Source organism: Salmo trutta, unplaced genomic scaffold, assembly GCF_901001165.1.
Source record: "Salmo trutta unplaced genomic scaffold, fSalTru1.1, whole genome shotgun sequence".
NCBI classification, from domain to species: domain Eukaryota; kingdom Metazoa; phylum Chordata; class Actinopteri; order Salmoniformes; family Salmonidae; genus Salmo; species Salmo trutta.
The window spans coordinates 158,177-173,827 of NW_021822720.1; the positions used below are offsets into that span (position 1 = coordinate 158,177).

Consider the following 15,651-nt stretch of genomic DNA (forward strand, 5'->3'; position numbering starts at 1 on the left):
AATAATTACAATTTAGCATTAACACTGGAGTGATAGATGTGCAGATGATGGCCTGAATGCCAAGAGTCACGTCTGTAGGAAACCTGGTACCATCCCTACGGTGAAGCATGGTGGGGAATGTTTTTCAGAGGCAGGGTCTGGGAGACGAGTCAGGATAGAGGGGAAAATAAACAGAGCAAAGAACAGAGATCCTTGATGAAAACCTGCTCCAGAGCACTCAGGACCTCAGACTGGGGCCAAGTTTCACCTTCCAACAGGACAACGACCCTAAGCACACAGTCAAAACAGCACATGAGTGGCTTTGGGACAAGTCCCTGAATGTCCTTGAGTGGCCCAGCCAGAGCCCGGACTTGAACCCAATCGAACATATCTGGAGACCTGAAAATAGCTGTGCAGAAACGCTCCCCATCAACTGACAGAGCTTGAGAGAATCTGCAGAGAAGAATGGGAGAAACTCACCAAATATAATTGTGCTAAGCTTATAGCGTCATAACCAAGAAGACTCGAGGCTGTAGTCTCTGCCAAAGGTGTTTCAACAAAGTACTGAGTAAATGGTCTGAATACTTATGTAAATATGATATTTTTTATAAATTAACAAACATTTCTAAAAACCTGTTTTTGCTTTGTTATTATGGGGTATTGTGTGTAGTTTGATAAAGGGAAAAAAACGATTTAATTAATTTTAGAATAAAGCTGTAACTTAACATTCGGAAGGCACTGTATTATATTATATATGACCTGGTGAGTTTATATAATTATATTATATATATGACCTGGTGAGTTTATATAATTATATTATATATGACCTGGTGAGTTTATATAATTATATTATATATGACCTGGTGAGTTTATATAATTATATTATATATGACCTGGTGAGTTTATATATGACCTGGTGAGTTTATATATGACCTGGTGAGTTGATATAATTATATATGACCTGGTGAGTTGATATAATTATATATGACCTGGTGAGTTGATATAATTATATATGACCTGGTGAGTTTATATAATTATATATGACCTGGTGAGTTGATATATATAATATAATTATATAAACTCACCAGGTCATATATATAATATAATTATATAAACTCACCAGGTCATATATTTATATATGACCTGGTGAGTTGATATATTTATATATGACCTGGTGAGTTTATATATAAATATATGACCTGGTGAGTTTATATAATTATGTTATATATGACCTGGTGAGTTTATATAATTATATTATATATGACCTGGTGAGTTGATATATAAATATATGACCTGGTGAGTTTATATAATTATATTATATATGACCTGGTGAGTTGATATAATTATATTATATATGACCTGGTGAGTTGATATATTTATATATGACCTGGTGAGTTGATATAATTATATTATATATATATTACCTGGTGAGTTTATATTATATAGTGGCAAGAAAAGTATGTGAATCCTTTGGAATTACCTGGAATTCTGCATCAATTGGTCATAAAATCTGATCTTCATCTTAGTCACAACAATAGACAAACACAGTCTGCTTAAACTAATAACACACACATTGTATTTTTATTATCTGGTGAGTTTATATATTTATGTTATATATGACCTGGCGAGTTTATATATTTATGTTATATATGACCTGGCGAGTTTATATATTTATGTTATATATGACCTGGTGCGTATATATATATATATATATATATAGAGTCTTTTGTGTTGGAGGTTTTTTATTGCCTCAAATAGGGACCGGTAGCAGCCAGGGACTACAGTTAGGTCTTGGGGGTTGGTTAATAGGGACTGGTAGCAGGGACTACAGTTAGGTCTTGGGGGTTGGTTAATAGGGACTGGTAGCAGCCAGGGACTACAGTTAGGTGTTGGGGGTTGGTTAATAGGGACTGGTAGCAGCCAGGGACTGCAGTTAGGTCTTGGGGGTTGGTTAATAGGGACTGGTAGCAGCCAGGGACTACAGTTAGGTCTTGGGGGTTGGTTAACAGGGACTGGTAGCAGGGACTACAGTTAGGTCTTGGGGGCTGGTTAATAGGGACTGGTAGCAGGGACTACAGTTAGGTCTTGGGGGCTGGTTAATAGGGACTGGTAGCAGGGACTACAGTTAGGTCTTGGGGGCTGGTTAATAGGGACTGGTAGCAGGGACTACAGTTAGGTCTTGGGGGCTGGTTAATAGGGACTGGTAGCAGGGACTACAGTTAGGTCTTGGGGGCTGGTTAATAGGGACTGGTAGCAGCCAGGGACTACAGTTAGGTCTTGGGGGCTGGTTAATAGGGACTGGTAGCAGCCAGGGACTACAGTTAGGGCTTGGGGTTGGTTAATAGGGACTGGTAGCAGCCAGGGACTACAGTTAGGTCTTGGGGGCTGGTTAATAGGGACTGGTAGCAGCCAGGGACTACAGTTAGGTCTTGGGGGCTGGTTAATAGGGACTGGTAGCAGCCAGGGACTACAGTTAGGTCTTGGGGGTTGGTTAATAGGGACTGGTAGCAGGGACTACAGTTAGGTCTTGGGGGCTGGTTAATAGGGACTGGTAGCAGGGACTACAGTTAGGTCTTGGGGGTTGGTTAATAGGGACTGGTAGCAGGGACTACAGTTAGGTCTTGGGGGTTGGTTAATAGGGACTGGTAGCAGCCAGGGACTACAGTTAGGGCTTGGGGTTGGTTAATAGGGACTGGTAGCAGCCAGGGACTACAGTTAGGGTTTGGGGTTGGTTAATAGGGACTGGTAGCAGCCAGGGACTACAGTTAGGTCTTGGGGTTGGTTAATAGGGACTGGTAGCAGCCAGGGACTACAGTTAGGTCTTGGGGTTGGTTAATAGGGACTGGTAGCAGCCAGGGACTACAGTTAGGTCTTGGGGTTGGTTAATAGGGACTGGTAGCAGCCAGGGACTACAGTTAGGTCTTGGGGGTTGGTTAATAGGGACTGGTAGCAGGGACTACAGTTAGGTCTTGGGGGTTGTAGGGACTGGTAGCAGCCAGGGACTACAGTTAGGTCTTGGGGGTTGGTTAATAGGGACTGGTAGCAGCCAGAGACTACAGTTAGGTCTTGGGGGTTGGTTACTCCCTCAAATAGGGACTTGTAGCGACGATTACGATTATGAACATATACTGTAACTCATGCTTTGTCTTTTCCAGGTGTGCGGGAAGTCGTTCAACAGAATGTACAACCTGCTGGGTCACATGCACCTCCACGCCGGCTCCAAACCCTTCAAGTGTCCTTACTGCTCCTCCAAGTTTAACCTGAAGGGGAACCTCAGCCGACACATGAAGGTCAAACACGGCATGGACATCTCACCTGACGGACAAGGTGAGGCTTTACCCTAACCCTTTACCCTAACCCAGCATGGACATCTCCCCTGACGGACAAGGCAGGGCTTTACCCCTAACCCTTTACCCTAACCCAGCATGGACATCTCCCCTGACGGACAAGGCAGGGCTTTACTCTCCTCCCCTTCCTTGCTCTCATCTCACAATCCATCACGTATTTATTCATCCACCTAACTACCATTCCTGTAGCCTTCTTATTGTAGGCTTAGTGTTAGTAACAGTCAATGAGCAGCCTGACTTGGTGGTTGTATATCCTGTTTGTTAAAACTTTGTGATCTTGTTGGTTCTACCACTGGGTTGGTTCTGTTGGTTCTACCACTGGGTTCTGGGTTAGGGTTGGTTCTACCACTGTGTTCTGGGTTGGGGTTGGTTCTACCACTGTGTTCTGGGTTGGGGTTAGGGTTGGTTCTACCACTGTTCTGGGTTGTAATTAGGGTTGGTTCTACCACTGGGTTCTGGGTTAGGGTTGGTTCTACCACTGTTCTGGGTTAGGGTTAGGGTTGGTTCTACCACTGTTCTGGGTTGGGGTTAGGGTTGGTTCTACCACTGTTCTGGGTTGGGGTTAGGGTTGGTTCTACCACTGTGTTCTGGGTTGGGGTTAGGGTTGGTTCAACCACTGTGTTCTGGGTTGGGGTTAGGGTTGGTTCTACCACTGTGTTCTGGGTTGGGGTTAGGGTTTGTTCTACCACTGTGTTCTGGGTTGGGGTTAGGGTTGGTTCTACCACTGTGTTCTGGGTTGGGGTTAGGGTTGGTTCTACCACTGTGTTCTGGGTTGGGGTTAGGGTTGGTTCTACCACTGTGTTCTGGGTTGGGGTTAGGGTTGGTTCTACCACTGTGTTCTGGGTTGGGGTTAGGGTTGGTTCTACCACTGTGTTCTGGGTTGGGGTTAGGGTTGGTTCTACCACTGTGTTCTGGGTTGGGGTTAGGGTTGGTTCTACCACTGTGTTCTGGGTTGGGGTTAGGGTTGGTTCTACCACTGTTCTGGGTTGGGGTTAGGGTTGGTTCTACCACTGTTCTGGGTTAGGGTTGGTTCTACCACTGTGTTCTGGGTTGGGGTTAGGGTTGGTTCTACCACTGTTCTGGGTTGGGGTTGGTTCTACCACTGTGTTCTGGGTTGGGGTTAGGGTTGGTTCAACCACTGTTCTGGGTTGGGGTTAGGGTTGGTTCAACCACTGTTCTGGGTTGGGGTTAGGGTTGGTTCTACCACTGTGTTCTGGGTTGGGGTTAGGGTTGGTTCTACCACTGTGTTCTGGGTTGGGGTTAGGGTTGGTTCAACCACTGTTCTGGGTTAGGGTTGGTTCTACCACTGTGTTCTGGGTTGGGGTTAGGGTTGGTTCTACCACTGTGTTCTGGGTTGGGGTTAGGGTTGGTTCTACCACTGGGTTCTGGGTTAGGGTTAGGGTTGGTTCTACCACTGTTCTGGGTTGGGGTTAGGGTTGGTTCTACCACTGTGTTCTGGGTTGGGGTTAGGGTTGGTTCTACCACTGTGTTCTGGGTGGGGTTAGGGTTGGTTCTACCACTGTGTTCTGGGTTGGGGTTAGGGTTAGGGTTTGTCTACCACTGTGTTCTGGGTTGGGGTTAGGGTTGGTGCTACCACTGTGTCTGGGTTGGGGTTAGGGTTGGTTCTACACTGTGTTCTGGGTTGGGGTTGAGGGTTGGTTCTACCACTGTGTTCTGGTTGAGGGTTAGGGTTGGTTCTACCACTGTGTTCTGGGTTGGGGTTAGGGTTGGTTCTACCACTGTGTTCTGGGTTGGGGTTAGGGTTGGTTCTACCACTGTTCTGGGTTGGGGTTAGGGTTGGTTCTACCACTGTGTTCTGGGTTAGGGTTGGTTCTACCACTGTGTTCTGGGTTGGGGTTAGGGTTGGTTCTACCACTGTTCTGGGTTGGGGTTAGGGTTGGTTCTACCACTGTGTTCTGGGTTGGGGTTAGGGTTGGTTCAACCACTGTTCTGGGTTGGGGTTAGGGTTGGTTCTACCACTGTGTTCTGGGTTGGGGTTAGGGTTGGTTCTACCACTGTGTTCTGGGTTGGGGTTGGTTCTACCACTGTTCTGGGTTGGGGTTAGGGTTGGTTCTACCACTGTGTTCTGGGTTGGGGTTAGGGTTGGTTCAACCACTGTTCTGGGTTGGGGTTAGGGTTGGTTCTACCACTGTGTTCTGGGTTGGGGTTAGGGTTGGTTCTACCACTGGGTTCTGGGTTAGGGTTAGGGTTGGTTCTACCACTGTTCTGGGTTGGGGTTAGGGTTGGTTCTACCACTGTGTTCTGGGTTGGGGTTAGGGTTAGGGTTGCTTCAACCACTGTTCTGGGTTGGTTCTACCACTGTTCTGGGTTGGGGTTAGGGTTGGTTCTACCACTGTGTTCTGGTTTGGGGTTAGGGTTGGTTCTACCACTGTGTTCTGGGTTAGGGTTGGTTCTACCACTGTTCTGGGTTGGGGTTAGGGTTGGTTCAACCACTGTTCTGGGTTGTAATTAGGGTTGGTTCTACCACTGTGTTCTGGGTTAGGGTTGGTTCTACCACTGTTCTGGGTTGGGGTTAGGGTTGGTTCTACCACTGTGTTCTGGGTTGGGGTTAGGGTTGCTTCTACCACTGTGTTCTGGGTTGAGGTTAGGATTGCTTCTACCACTGTGTTCTGGGTTGGGGTTGGTTCTACCACTGTTCTGGGTTGGGGTTAGGGTTGGTTCTACCACTGTTCTGGGTTGGGGTTAGGGTTGGTTCTACCACTGTTCTGGGTTGGGGTTAGGGTTGGTTCTACCACTGTGTTCTGGGTTGGGGTTAGGGTTGGTTCTACCACTGTGTTCTGGGTTGAGGTTAGGGTTGGTTCTACCACTGTGTTCTGGGTTGGGGTTAGGGTTGGTTCTACCACTGTGTTCTGGGTTGGGGTTAGGGTTGGTTCTACCACTGTGTTCTGGGTTGGGGTTAGGGTTGGTTCTACCACTGTGTTAGGGTTGGTTCTACCACTGTTCTGGGTTGGGGTTAGGGTTGGTTCTACCACTGTGTTCTGGGTTGGGGTTAGGGTTGGTTCTACCACTGTGTTCTGGGTTGGGGTTAGGGTTGGTTCTACCACTGTTCTGGGTTGGGGTTAGGGTTGGTTCTACCACTGTGTTCTGGGTTGGGGTTAGGGTTGGTTCTCCACTGTTCTGGGTTGGGGTTAGGGTTGGTTCTACCACTGTTCTGGGTTGGGGTTAGGGTTGGTTCAACCACTGTGTTCTGGGTTAGGGTTGGTTCTACCACTGTTCTGGGTTGGGGTTAGGGTTGGTTCAACCACTGTGTTCTGGGTTGGGGTTAGGGTTGGTTCTACCACTGTGTTCTGGGTTGGGGTTAGGGTTGGTTCTACCACTGTGTTCTGGGTTGGGGTTAGGGTTGGTTCTACCACTGTGTTCTGGGTTGGGGTTAGGGTTGGTTCTACCACTGTGTTCTGGGTTGGGGTTAGGGTTGGTTCTACCACTGTGTTCTGGGTTGGGGTTAGGGTTGGTTCAACCACTGTTCTGGGTTGGGGTTAGGGTTGGTTCTACCACTGTGTTCTGGGTTGGGGTTAGGGTTGGTTCTGCCACTGTGTTCTGGGTTAGGGTTGGTTCAACCACTGTGTTCTGGGTTGGGGTTAGGGTTGGTTCAACCACTGTACTCTCCCAAACAGCCCTGTTTCTCTGTGTGTTCCCAGATGCTCTTCCTGAGATGGAGGGCCAGGGCCACTATGAGGAGGACAACTTTGACTTTGGGACCTCAGGGGCCAACAACATGGATAATGGAGGCTCCCAGAACCTCACCAAGCTCACCACGGCAAACATGGACGACATGGACAACTATTACAACTTTGGGAAGGATACAGCTAACTACAACACGTCTTGAGCAGTAGGAGAATAGTGTTAATGGACTACAGACCCTTAGACACCATGGGTTACTGGAGAAGAGACCATGGGTTAATGGTGGACTAACTGCAGACCATGGGTTATTGGTGGACTAAATACATACCATGGGTTAATGGAGAAGAGACCATGGGTTATTGATGGACTAACTACAGACCATGGGTTATTGGTGGACTAACTACCGACCATGGGTTATTGGTGGACTAACTACAGACCATGGGTTATTGGTGGACTAACTACCGACCATGGGTTATTGGTGGACTAACTACAGACCATGGGTTAATAGAGAGGGAAAACGCCACACTGCTGCTCATGCTCCTAGCTGATATTTATTTGTAATGTTTCCACCCTTCGGTCTTCATCAGGTATCCAGGACCTGATGGTGGAAACATTGTGATGAATAAATATCATCTGGGAGAAGGAGCAGCAGTGTGGCGTTGGCCTCTCTGTTTTCCAGGAGTTGGTATACAACTCCAGCACCTGCAGAAAGTACCTGGATGTGCTTATGTTCTTCAGCTTTTGTTAATGGAGAGGAGACCATGGGTGGAGAACAGACAACATGGCTGCCGTGCTGTGGCAGTGACAGAGACTGGGTTAGGGCGTGCTGTGGCAGTGACAGAGACTGGGTTAGGGCGTGCTGTGGCAGTGACAGAGACTGGGTTAGGGCGTGCTGTGGCAGTGACAGAGACTGGGTTAGGGCGTGCTTGGCAGTGACATAGACTGGGTTAGGGCGTGCTGTGGCAGAGCACTGGGTTATGGGCGTGCTGTGGCAGTGACAGAGACTGGGTTATGGGCGTGCTGTGGCAGTGCACAGACTGGGTTAGGGCGTGCGGTGGCAGTGACTGGGTTAGGGCGTGCTGTGGCAGTGACAGAGACTGGTTAGGGCGTGCTGTGGCAGTGACAGACTGGGTTAGGGCGTGCTGTGGCAGTGACTGGGTTAGGGCGTGCTGTGGCAGTGACAGAGACTGGGTTAGGGCGTGCTGTGGCAGTGACAGAGACTGGGTTTAGGCGTGCTGTGGCAGTGACAGAGACTGGGTTAGGGCGTGCTGTGGCAGTGCAGAGACCTGGGTTAGGGCGTGCTGTGGCAGTGACAGAGAACTGGGTTAGGGCGTGCTGTGGCAGTGAACAGAGACTGGGTTAGGGCGGGCTGTGGCAGTGACAGAGAACTGGGTTAGGGCGTGCTGTGGCAGTGACAGAGACTGGGTTAGGGCGTGCTGTGGCAGTGACAGAGACTGGTTATGGGCGTTGCTGGTGGCAGTGACAGAGACTGGTTTGGGCGTGCTGTGGCAGTGAGAGACTGGGTTTGGGCGTGCTGTGGCAGTGAGAGACTGGGTTAGGGCGTGCTGTGGCAGAGACTGGGTTAGGGCGTGCTGTGGCAGTGACAGAGACTGGGTTAGGGCGTGCTGTGGCAGTGACAGAGACTGGGTTAGGGCGTGCTGTGGCAGTGACAGAGACTGGGTTAGGGCGTGCTGTGGCAGTGACAGAGACTGGGTTAGGGCGTGCTGTGGCAGTGACAGAGACTGGGTTAGGGCGTGCTGTGGCAGTGACAGAGACTGGGTTAGGGCGTGCTGTGGCAGTGACAGAGACTGGGTTTGGGCGTGCTGTGGCAGAGACTGGGTTAGGGCGTGCTGTGGCAGTGAGAGACTGGGTTAGGGCGTGCTGTGGCAGAGACTGGGTTAGGGCGTGCTGTGGCAGTGAGAGACTGGGTTAGGGCGTGCTGTGGCAGAGACTGGGTTAGGGCGTGCTGTGGCAGTGACAGAGACTGGGTTAGGGCGTGCTGTGGCAGAGACTGGGTTAGGGCGTGCTGTGGCAGAGACTAGGTTAGGGCGTGCTGTGGCAGTGACAGAGACTGGGTTAGGGCGTGCTGTGGCAGTGACAGAGACTGGGTTAGGGCGTGCTGTGGCAGTGACAGAGACTGGGTTAGGGCGTGCTGTGGCAGAGACTGGGTTAGGGCGTGCTGTGGCAGTGACAGAGACTGGGTTAGGGCGTGCTGTGGCAGAGACTGGGTTAGGGCGTGCTGTGGCAGTGACTGGGTTAGGGCGTGCTGTGGCAGAGACTGGGTTAGGGCATGCTGTGGCAGAGACTAGGTTAGGGCGTGCTGTGGCAGTGACAGAGACTGGGTTAGGGCGTGCTGTGGCAGTGACAGAGACTGGGTTAGGGCGTGCTGTGGCAGTGACAGAGACTGGGTTAGGGCGTGCTGTGGCAGTGACAGACTGGGTTAGGGCGGGCTGTGGCAGTGGCAGAGACTGGGTTAGGGCGTGCTGTGGCAGTGGCAGAGACTGGGTTAGGGCGTGCTGTGGCAGTGGCAGAGACTGGGTTAGGGCGTGCTGTGGCAGTGGCAGAGACTGGGTTAGGGCGTGCTGTGGCAGTGGCAGAGACTGGGTTAGGGCGTGCTGTGGCAGAGACTGGGTTAGGGCGTGCTGTGGCAGTGACAGAGACTGGGTTAGGGCGTGCTGTGGCAGTGACAGACTGGGTTAGGGCGGGCTGTGGCAGTGGCAGAGACTGGGTTAGGGCGTGCTGTGGCAGTGGCAGAGACTGGGTTAGGGCGTGCTGTGGCAGTGGCAGAGACTGGGTTAGGGCGTGCTGTGGCAGAGACTGGGTTAGGGCGTGCTGTGGCAGTGACATAGACTGGGTTAGGGCGTGCTGTGGCAGTGACAGAGACTGGGTTAGGGCGTGCTGTGGCAGTGACAGAGACTGGGTTAGGGCGTGCTGTGGCAGTGACACAGACTGGGTTAGGGCGTGCTGTGGCAGTGACACAGACTGGGTTAGGGCGTGCTGTGGCAGTGACACAGACTGGGTTAGGGCGTGCTGTGGCAGAGACTGGGTTAGGGCGTGCTGTGGCAGAGACTGCTTTAGGGCGTGCTGTGGCAGTGACAGAGACTGGGTTAGGGCGTGCTGTGGCAGTGAGACACAGGGAGGGGGTTCATGGACCCTTTAAGAACCAGAACTGACCTGTCCTGATGGAGGGGCAGGACATGCACTTCAACAGCCAATCCGCTCCACCCGTCTCTGATAGAAGTGACTCTGAGACTGACGATTGGGTCTAGAAGTCCTTTGGTATATTCTACTAGACATGATTGGTCTAAAGTCCTTTGGGATATTCTACCAGACATGATTGGTCTAGAAGTCCTTTGGGATATTCTAGCAGACATGATTGGTCTAGAAGTCCTCTGGGATATTCTAGCAGACATGATTGGTCTAGAAGTCCTCTGGGATATTCTAGCAGACATGATTGGTCTAGAAGTCCTCTGGGATATTCTAGCAGACATGATTGGTCTAGAAGTCCTCTGGGATATTCTAGCAGACATGATTGGTCTAGAAGTCCTCTGGGATATTCTACCAGACATGATTGGTCTAGAAGTCCTCTGGGATATTCTAGCAGACATGATTGGTCTAGAAGTCCTCTGGGATATTCTAGCAGACATGACTAAAGACTATAGTGGCAGATCTAAACTCTGATAAGTTGTGGGATGGATCTGTATCAGAAATCAGTTTTACACAGAGACATCTACCATGGAATCATTCACCAATAAGTATGTTTTGACAGAAGACCGTGCCAGATGCAGTATAACTCTGATCTTAGATCCAACTAGACACACTGTATACAGCGCCTTCAGAAAGTCTTCACACCCCTTGACTTTATACACATGTGCTACAGCCTGAATTTAAATTGAGATTTGTTGTCACTGGCCTACACACAATAATACCCTATAATTTCAAGGTGAATTTATGTTTGTAGAATTTTTTTATGAAAAGCTGAAATGTCTTGAGTCAATAAGTATTCAAACCCTTTATTATGGCAAGCCTAAATAAGTTCAGGAATAAAAATGTACTTAACAAGTTGCATGGACTCAGTCTGTGTGCAATAATACTGTTTAACATGTTTCTTGAATGACTACCTTATCTCTATACCCGCACACATACAATTATCTGTAAGGTCCCTCAGTCGAGCAGTGAATTTCAAACACAGATTCAACCACAAAGACCAGGGAGGTTTTCCAATGCCTCGCAAAGAAGGACACCTATTGGTAGATGGGTAAAATAAAAAAGCAGACATTGAACATCCCTTTGAGCATGGTGAAGTCATTAATAACACTTTGGATAGCGTATCAATATACCAAGTCACTACAAAGATGCAGGAGTCATTCCTAACTCAGTTGCAGGAGTGGAAGGAAATCGCTCAGGGATTTCACCATGAGGCCAATGGTGACTTGAACACAGAGTTTAATGGCTGTGATAGGAGAAAACTGAGGATGGATCAACAACATTGTAGTTACTCCACAATACTAACTTGAATGACAGTGAAAAGAAGGAAGCCTCTACAGAATACAAATATTCTAAAACATGCATCCTGTTTGCAATAAGGCACTAAAGTAATACTACAAACAATGTGTCAAAGATATTAACACTTTGTATTCAGGACATAAGGTTATGTTTGGGGCACATCCAACACAACACATCACTGAGTACCACTCTCCATATTTTCAAGCATGGTGGTGACTGCATCATGTTATGGGTATGCTTGTCATCATTAAGGACTGGGGAGGTTTTCAGGATAAAAAAGAACCGAATGGAGCTAAGCACAGACAAAATCCTAGAGGAAGACCTGGTTCAGTCTGCTTTCCAACAGACACTGGGAGATGAATTCACCTTTCAGCAGGACAAACACATAAAATACAAGGCCAAATATTCACAGAACAAAAATATAAACAACATGCAAATATTTCAAATATGCTACTGAGTTACAGTTCATAAGGAAATCAGTGTAAATGAATTCATTAGACCCTAATCTATTGATTTCACATGACTGGGAATACAGACATGCATCTGTTGGCCACAGATACCTTAACAAAAAGGTAGGGTCGTGGATCAGAAAACCAGTCAGTATCTGGTGTGACCACCATTTGCCTCATGCACCGCGACACATCTTTCGCATAGAGTTAATAAGGCTGTTAATTGGGACCTGTGGAATGTTGTGCCACTCCTCTTCAATGGCTGTGTGAAGTTGCTGGATATTGGCGGGGACTGGAACACGCTGTCGTACACGTCGATTCAGAGCATCCCAAACATGCTCAATGAGTGACATGTCTGAGTATGCAGGCCATGGAAGAACTGGGACATTTTCAGCTTCCAGGAATTGTGAGGTGATGGCGGCGGATGAATGGCACGACAATGGGCCTCAGGATCTCATCATGGTATCTCTGTGCATTAAAATTGGCATAGATAGATAAAATGCAGTTGTGTTCATTGTCCATAGCTTATGCCTGCCCATACCATAACCCCACTGCCACCATGGGGCATTCTGTTCACAACGTTGACATCAGCAAACCTCTCGTACACACGACGCCATACACTGTCTGCCTTCTGCCGAGGGACAGTTGAAACTGGGATTAATCCATAAAGAGCACACTTCTCCAGCGTGCCAGTGACAATCGAAGGTGAGCATTTTCCCACTGAAGTCGGTTACGACGCCGAACACGCAGATGAGCTTCCCTGAGACAGTTTTTGACAGTTTGTGCAGAAATTCTTCGGTTGTGCAAACCCACAGTTTCATCAGCTGTCCGTCCGGCTGGCTGGTCTCAGATGAACCCACAGTTTCATCAGCTGTCCGTCCGGCTGGCTGGTCTCAGATGAACCCACAGTTTCATCAGCTGTCCGTCCGGCTGGCTGGTCTCAGACGATCCCGCAGGTGAAGAAGCTGGTTATGGAGGTCCTGGGTTGCCGTGGTTACACGTGGTCTGTGTTTCTGAGGCCGGTTGGACGTACTGCCAAATTCTCTAAAACGACGTCAGAGGCGGCTTATGGTAGAAATTAACATTAAATTATCAGGCAACAGCTCTGGCGGACATTCTTGCCGTCAGCATGCCAATCACACGCTCCCTTAAAACATCTGTGGCATTGTGCTGTGTGACAAAACTGCACATTTTTGTGGCCTTTTATTGTCCCCAGCACAAGGTGCACCCGTGTAATGATCATGCTGATTCTTAGAGACTTACCCAGAACGACACAGGTGTGATTCTAACATGTATTGACTCAGGGGGTTGAATACTTATCTAATCACAATATATGTGTTTTATTTTTCTTTCTTTTTGACAAATGTTAGAATTTTTCTTCCACTGTGACGGAGTATTTTGTGTAGATCGTTGACAAAAAAATGACAATTAAATCCATTTTAATCCCACTTTGTAAAACAATAAAATCTGGAAAAAGTCGACGGGTACTTTCTGAAGGCACTCTATTAGACATTGATACATATGATAACATGTTTCACTTGGTTTAGCTTAACATTCATCTCCTGTAGTGAAGATACTGCTGTTGTTTTAATGATGACTATGACCTGGCTCTGCCTGGTGTGACAATGACTTGGCAAGACAGTACAACCAGATCTGGACCGGGCTACCTGAGACGGTACGACCAGATCTGGACCGGGCTACCTGAGACGGTACGACCAGATCTGGACCGGGCTACCTGAGACGGTACGACCAGATCTGGACCGGGCTACCTGAGACGGTACGACCAGATCTGGACCGGGCTACCTGAGACGGTACGACCAGATCTGGACCAAGCTACCTGAGACGGTACGACCAGATCTGGACCGGGCTACCTGAGACAGTACGACCAGATCTGGACCGGGCTACCTAAGATGGGTGCTTATGTTTTAACTGGCCCGGGCACATTTTTTCGACCATTCCATTGGTCCTAAAGTGTCCCGGAGCACTGGGCGAGTTAAACCTAATTCACCCTCTCTCTGGTTCTGTTTTGGGGAACACCTGCCCCCCCCATCCTACTATGCAGGGCAGCCTTGATTCACACTCAAACTAAAAACCTGCTATACTAGTTGTTTTTGGAATGAAGAAAATCCAACTGAAACCTCACATTACTATTTAATAAAGATTCTTTGGTTTCTGTTTTTCAGTCTTGTTTTAATCTGTCTGCATTCTGTAATTCCTCAAACTGAACTTTTGTTGTAATGACTAGATGGTATGTTTCAGCCTTGTAAATTAGTATAGTATATAACCCTATTGTGCTCCCATATCATACAGTCAAAGAGTCCAACTGCTTCTGTAGTCTGATCATGTCTTTCTAACCTAACCCTAACCCTGGAATTGTTTAGCCCAGCCTGTGATGTCACGTTTCAGTTGGAATCTACTTGTGCCTCCATGTCGCCACCTGCTGTACAGACAACACAGTAGGAACAGCTTTCTGAATCTTGCCTGTGAAAGAATCTGTGGCCCTCCATTAGTGGTACAGTGAGTCCCGGACGTCAGAGGAATCTTTACCTTCCCTGGGCTGGCTGGAAGATCAGCCACCTCTGTCCATTTGATAAATAGTTAAATAAAAGTTAAAGGTTAAATAAAAAACTTGAATAGCCACCAAGAAATATTCAAATAGAACTTGGTGTAGTGTGAACACCACAGTGTGAAGTCCAAAGGTGTTAAGGAGCGCTGCCATCCCTCCCTGAGATGCTCATTGCTGTCCTACAGCGTAGACACGTCAGCAGCCTACAGCGTAGACACGTCAGCAGCCTACAGCGTAGACACGTCAGCAGCCTACAGCGTAGACACGTCAGCGTCCTACAGCGTAGACACGTCAGCGTCCTACAGCGTAGACACGTCAGCGTCCTACAGCGTAGACACGTCAGCGTCCTACAGCGTAGACACGTCAGCGTCCTACAGCGTAGACACGTCAGCGTCCTACAGCGTAGACACGTCAGCAGCCTACAGCGTAGACACGTCAGCAGCCTACAGCGTAGACACGTCAGCGTCCTACAGCGTAGACACGTCAGCGTCCTACAGCGTAGACACGTCAGCGTCCTACAGCGTAGACACGTCAGCGTCCTACAGCGTAGACACGTCAGCGTCCTACAGCGTAGGGACGTCAGCGTCCTACAGCGTAGGGACGTCAGCGTCCTACAGCGTAGGGACGTCAGCAGCCTACAGCGTAGGGACGTCAGCAGCCTACGACGTCAGCAGCCTACAGCGTAGGGACGTCAGTACAGCGTAGAGACACAGTGACCATACGTACATACCCCAACCAGAAGCCATGGATTACAGGCAACATCCGCACTGAGCTAAAGGCTATAGCTGCCGCTTTCAAGTAGCAGGACTCTAAGCCGGAAGTTTATAAGAAATTCCGAAATCCCTCACGAACCATCAAACAGGCAAAGCGTAAATCCAGGACTAAGATCGAACCGTACTACACCGGCTTTGATGCTTGTCGGATGTGGCAGGGCTTGCAAACCATTACAGACGACAAAGGGAAGCACAGCCGAGAGCTGCCCAGTGATACGAGCCTACCAGACGAGCTAAACTACTTCTATGCTCGCTTCGAGGCAAATCAAATATTTCTAAAATTTTTGAAAGCCAAGTTAACAGATCACCGTACCTGCTCCACTATGCAATCTGGTTTCCGAGCTGGTCACGGGTGCACCTCAGCCACTCTCAAGGTCCTAAACGATATC

At 48.7% G+C, this 15,651-nt stretch overlaps 1 protein-coding gene and 1 long non-coding RNA gene across 5 annotated transcripts in view; both read left to right on the forward strand.

Annotated features, from left to right (window-relative positions):
* The window catches only part of LOC115184003 (zinc finger protein 710-like), a 93,301-nt gene extending 85,823 nt beyond the window's left edge, over nucleotides 1–7,478 (forward strand). For all 4 annotated transcript variants that reach the window (XM_029745004.1, XM_029745003.1, XM_029745002.1 and 1 more), the window contains 2 exons: nucleotides 3,135–3,306; nucleotides 6,986–7,478. In XM_029745004.1, coding sequence (XP_029600864.1) covers nucleotides 3,135–3,306; nucleotides 6,986–7,173 — 360 coding nt within the window. In that variant the 3' untranslated portion in view covers nucleotides 7,174–7,478. The remainder of the gene's footprint in view (nucleotides 1–3,134; nucleotides 3,307–6,985) is intronic.
* A 1,183-nt stretch (nucleotides 7,479–8,661) lies between these two features.
* On the forward strand, nucleotides 8,662–11,034 carry LOC115184005 (uncharacterized). Its single transcript, XR_003874158.1, has 3 exons — nucleotides 8,662–8,780; nucleotides 9,011–9,109; nucleotides 9,278–11,034. It is a non-coding gene; the product is annotated as an uncharacterized LOC115184005 (long non-coding RNA).
* The last annotated feature ends 4,617 nt before the right edge of the window (nucleotides 11,035–15,651 follow it).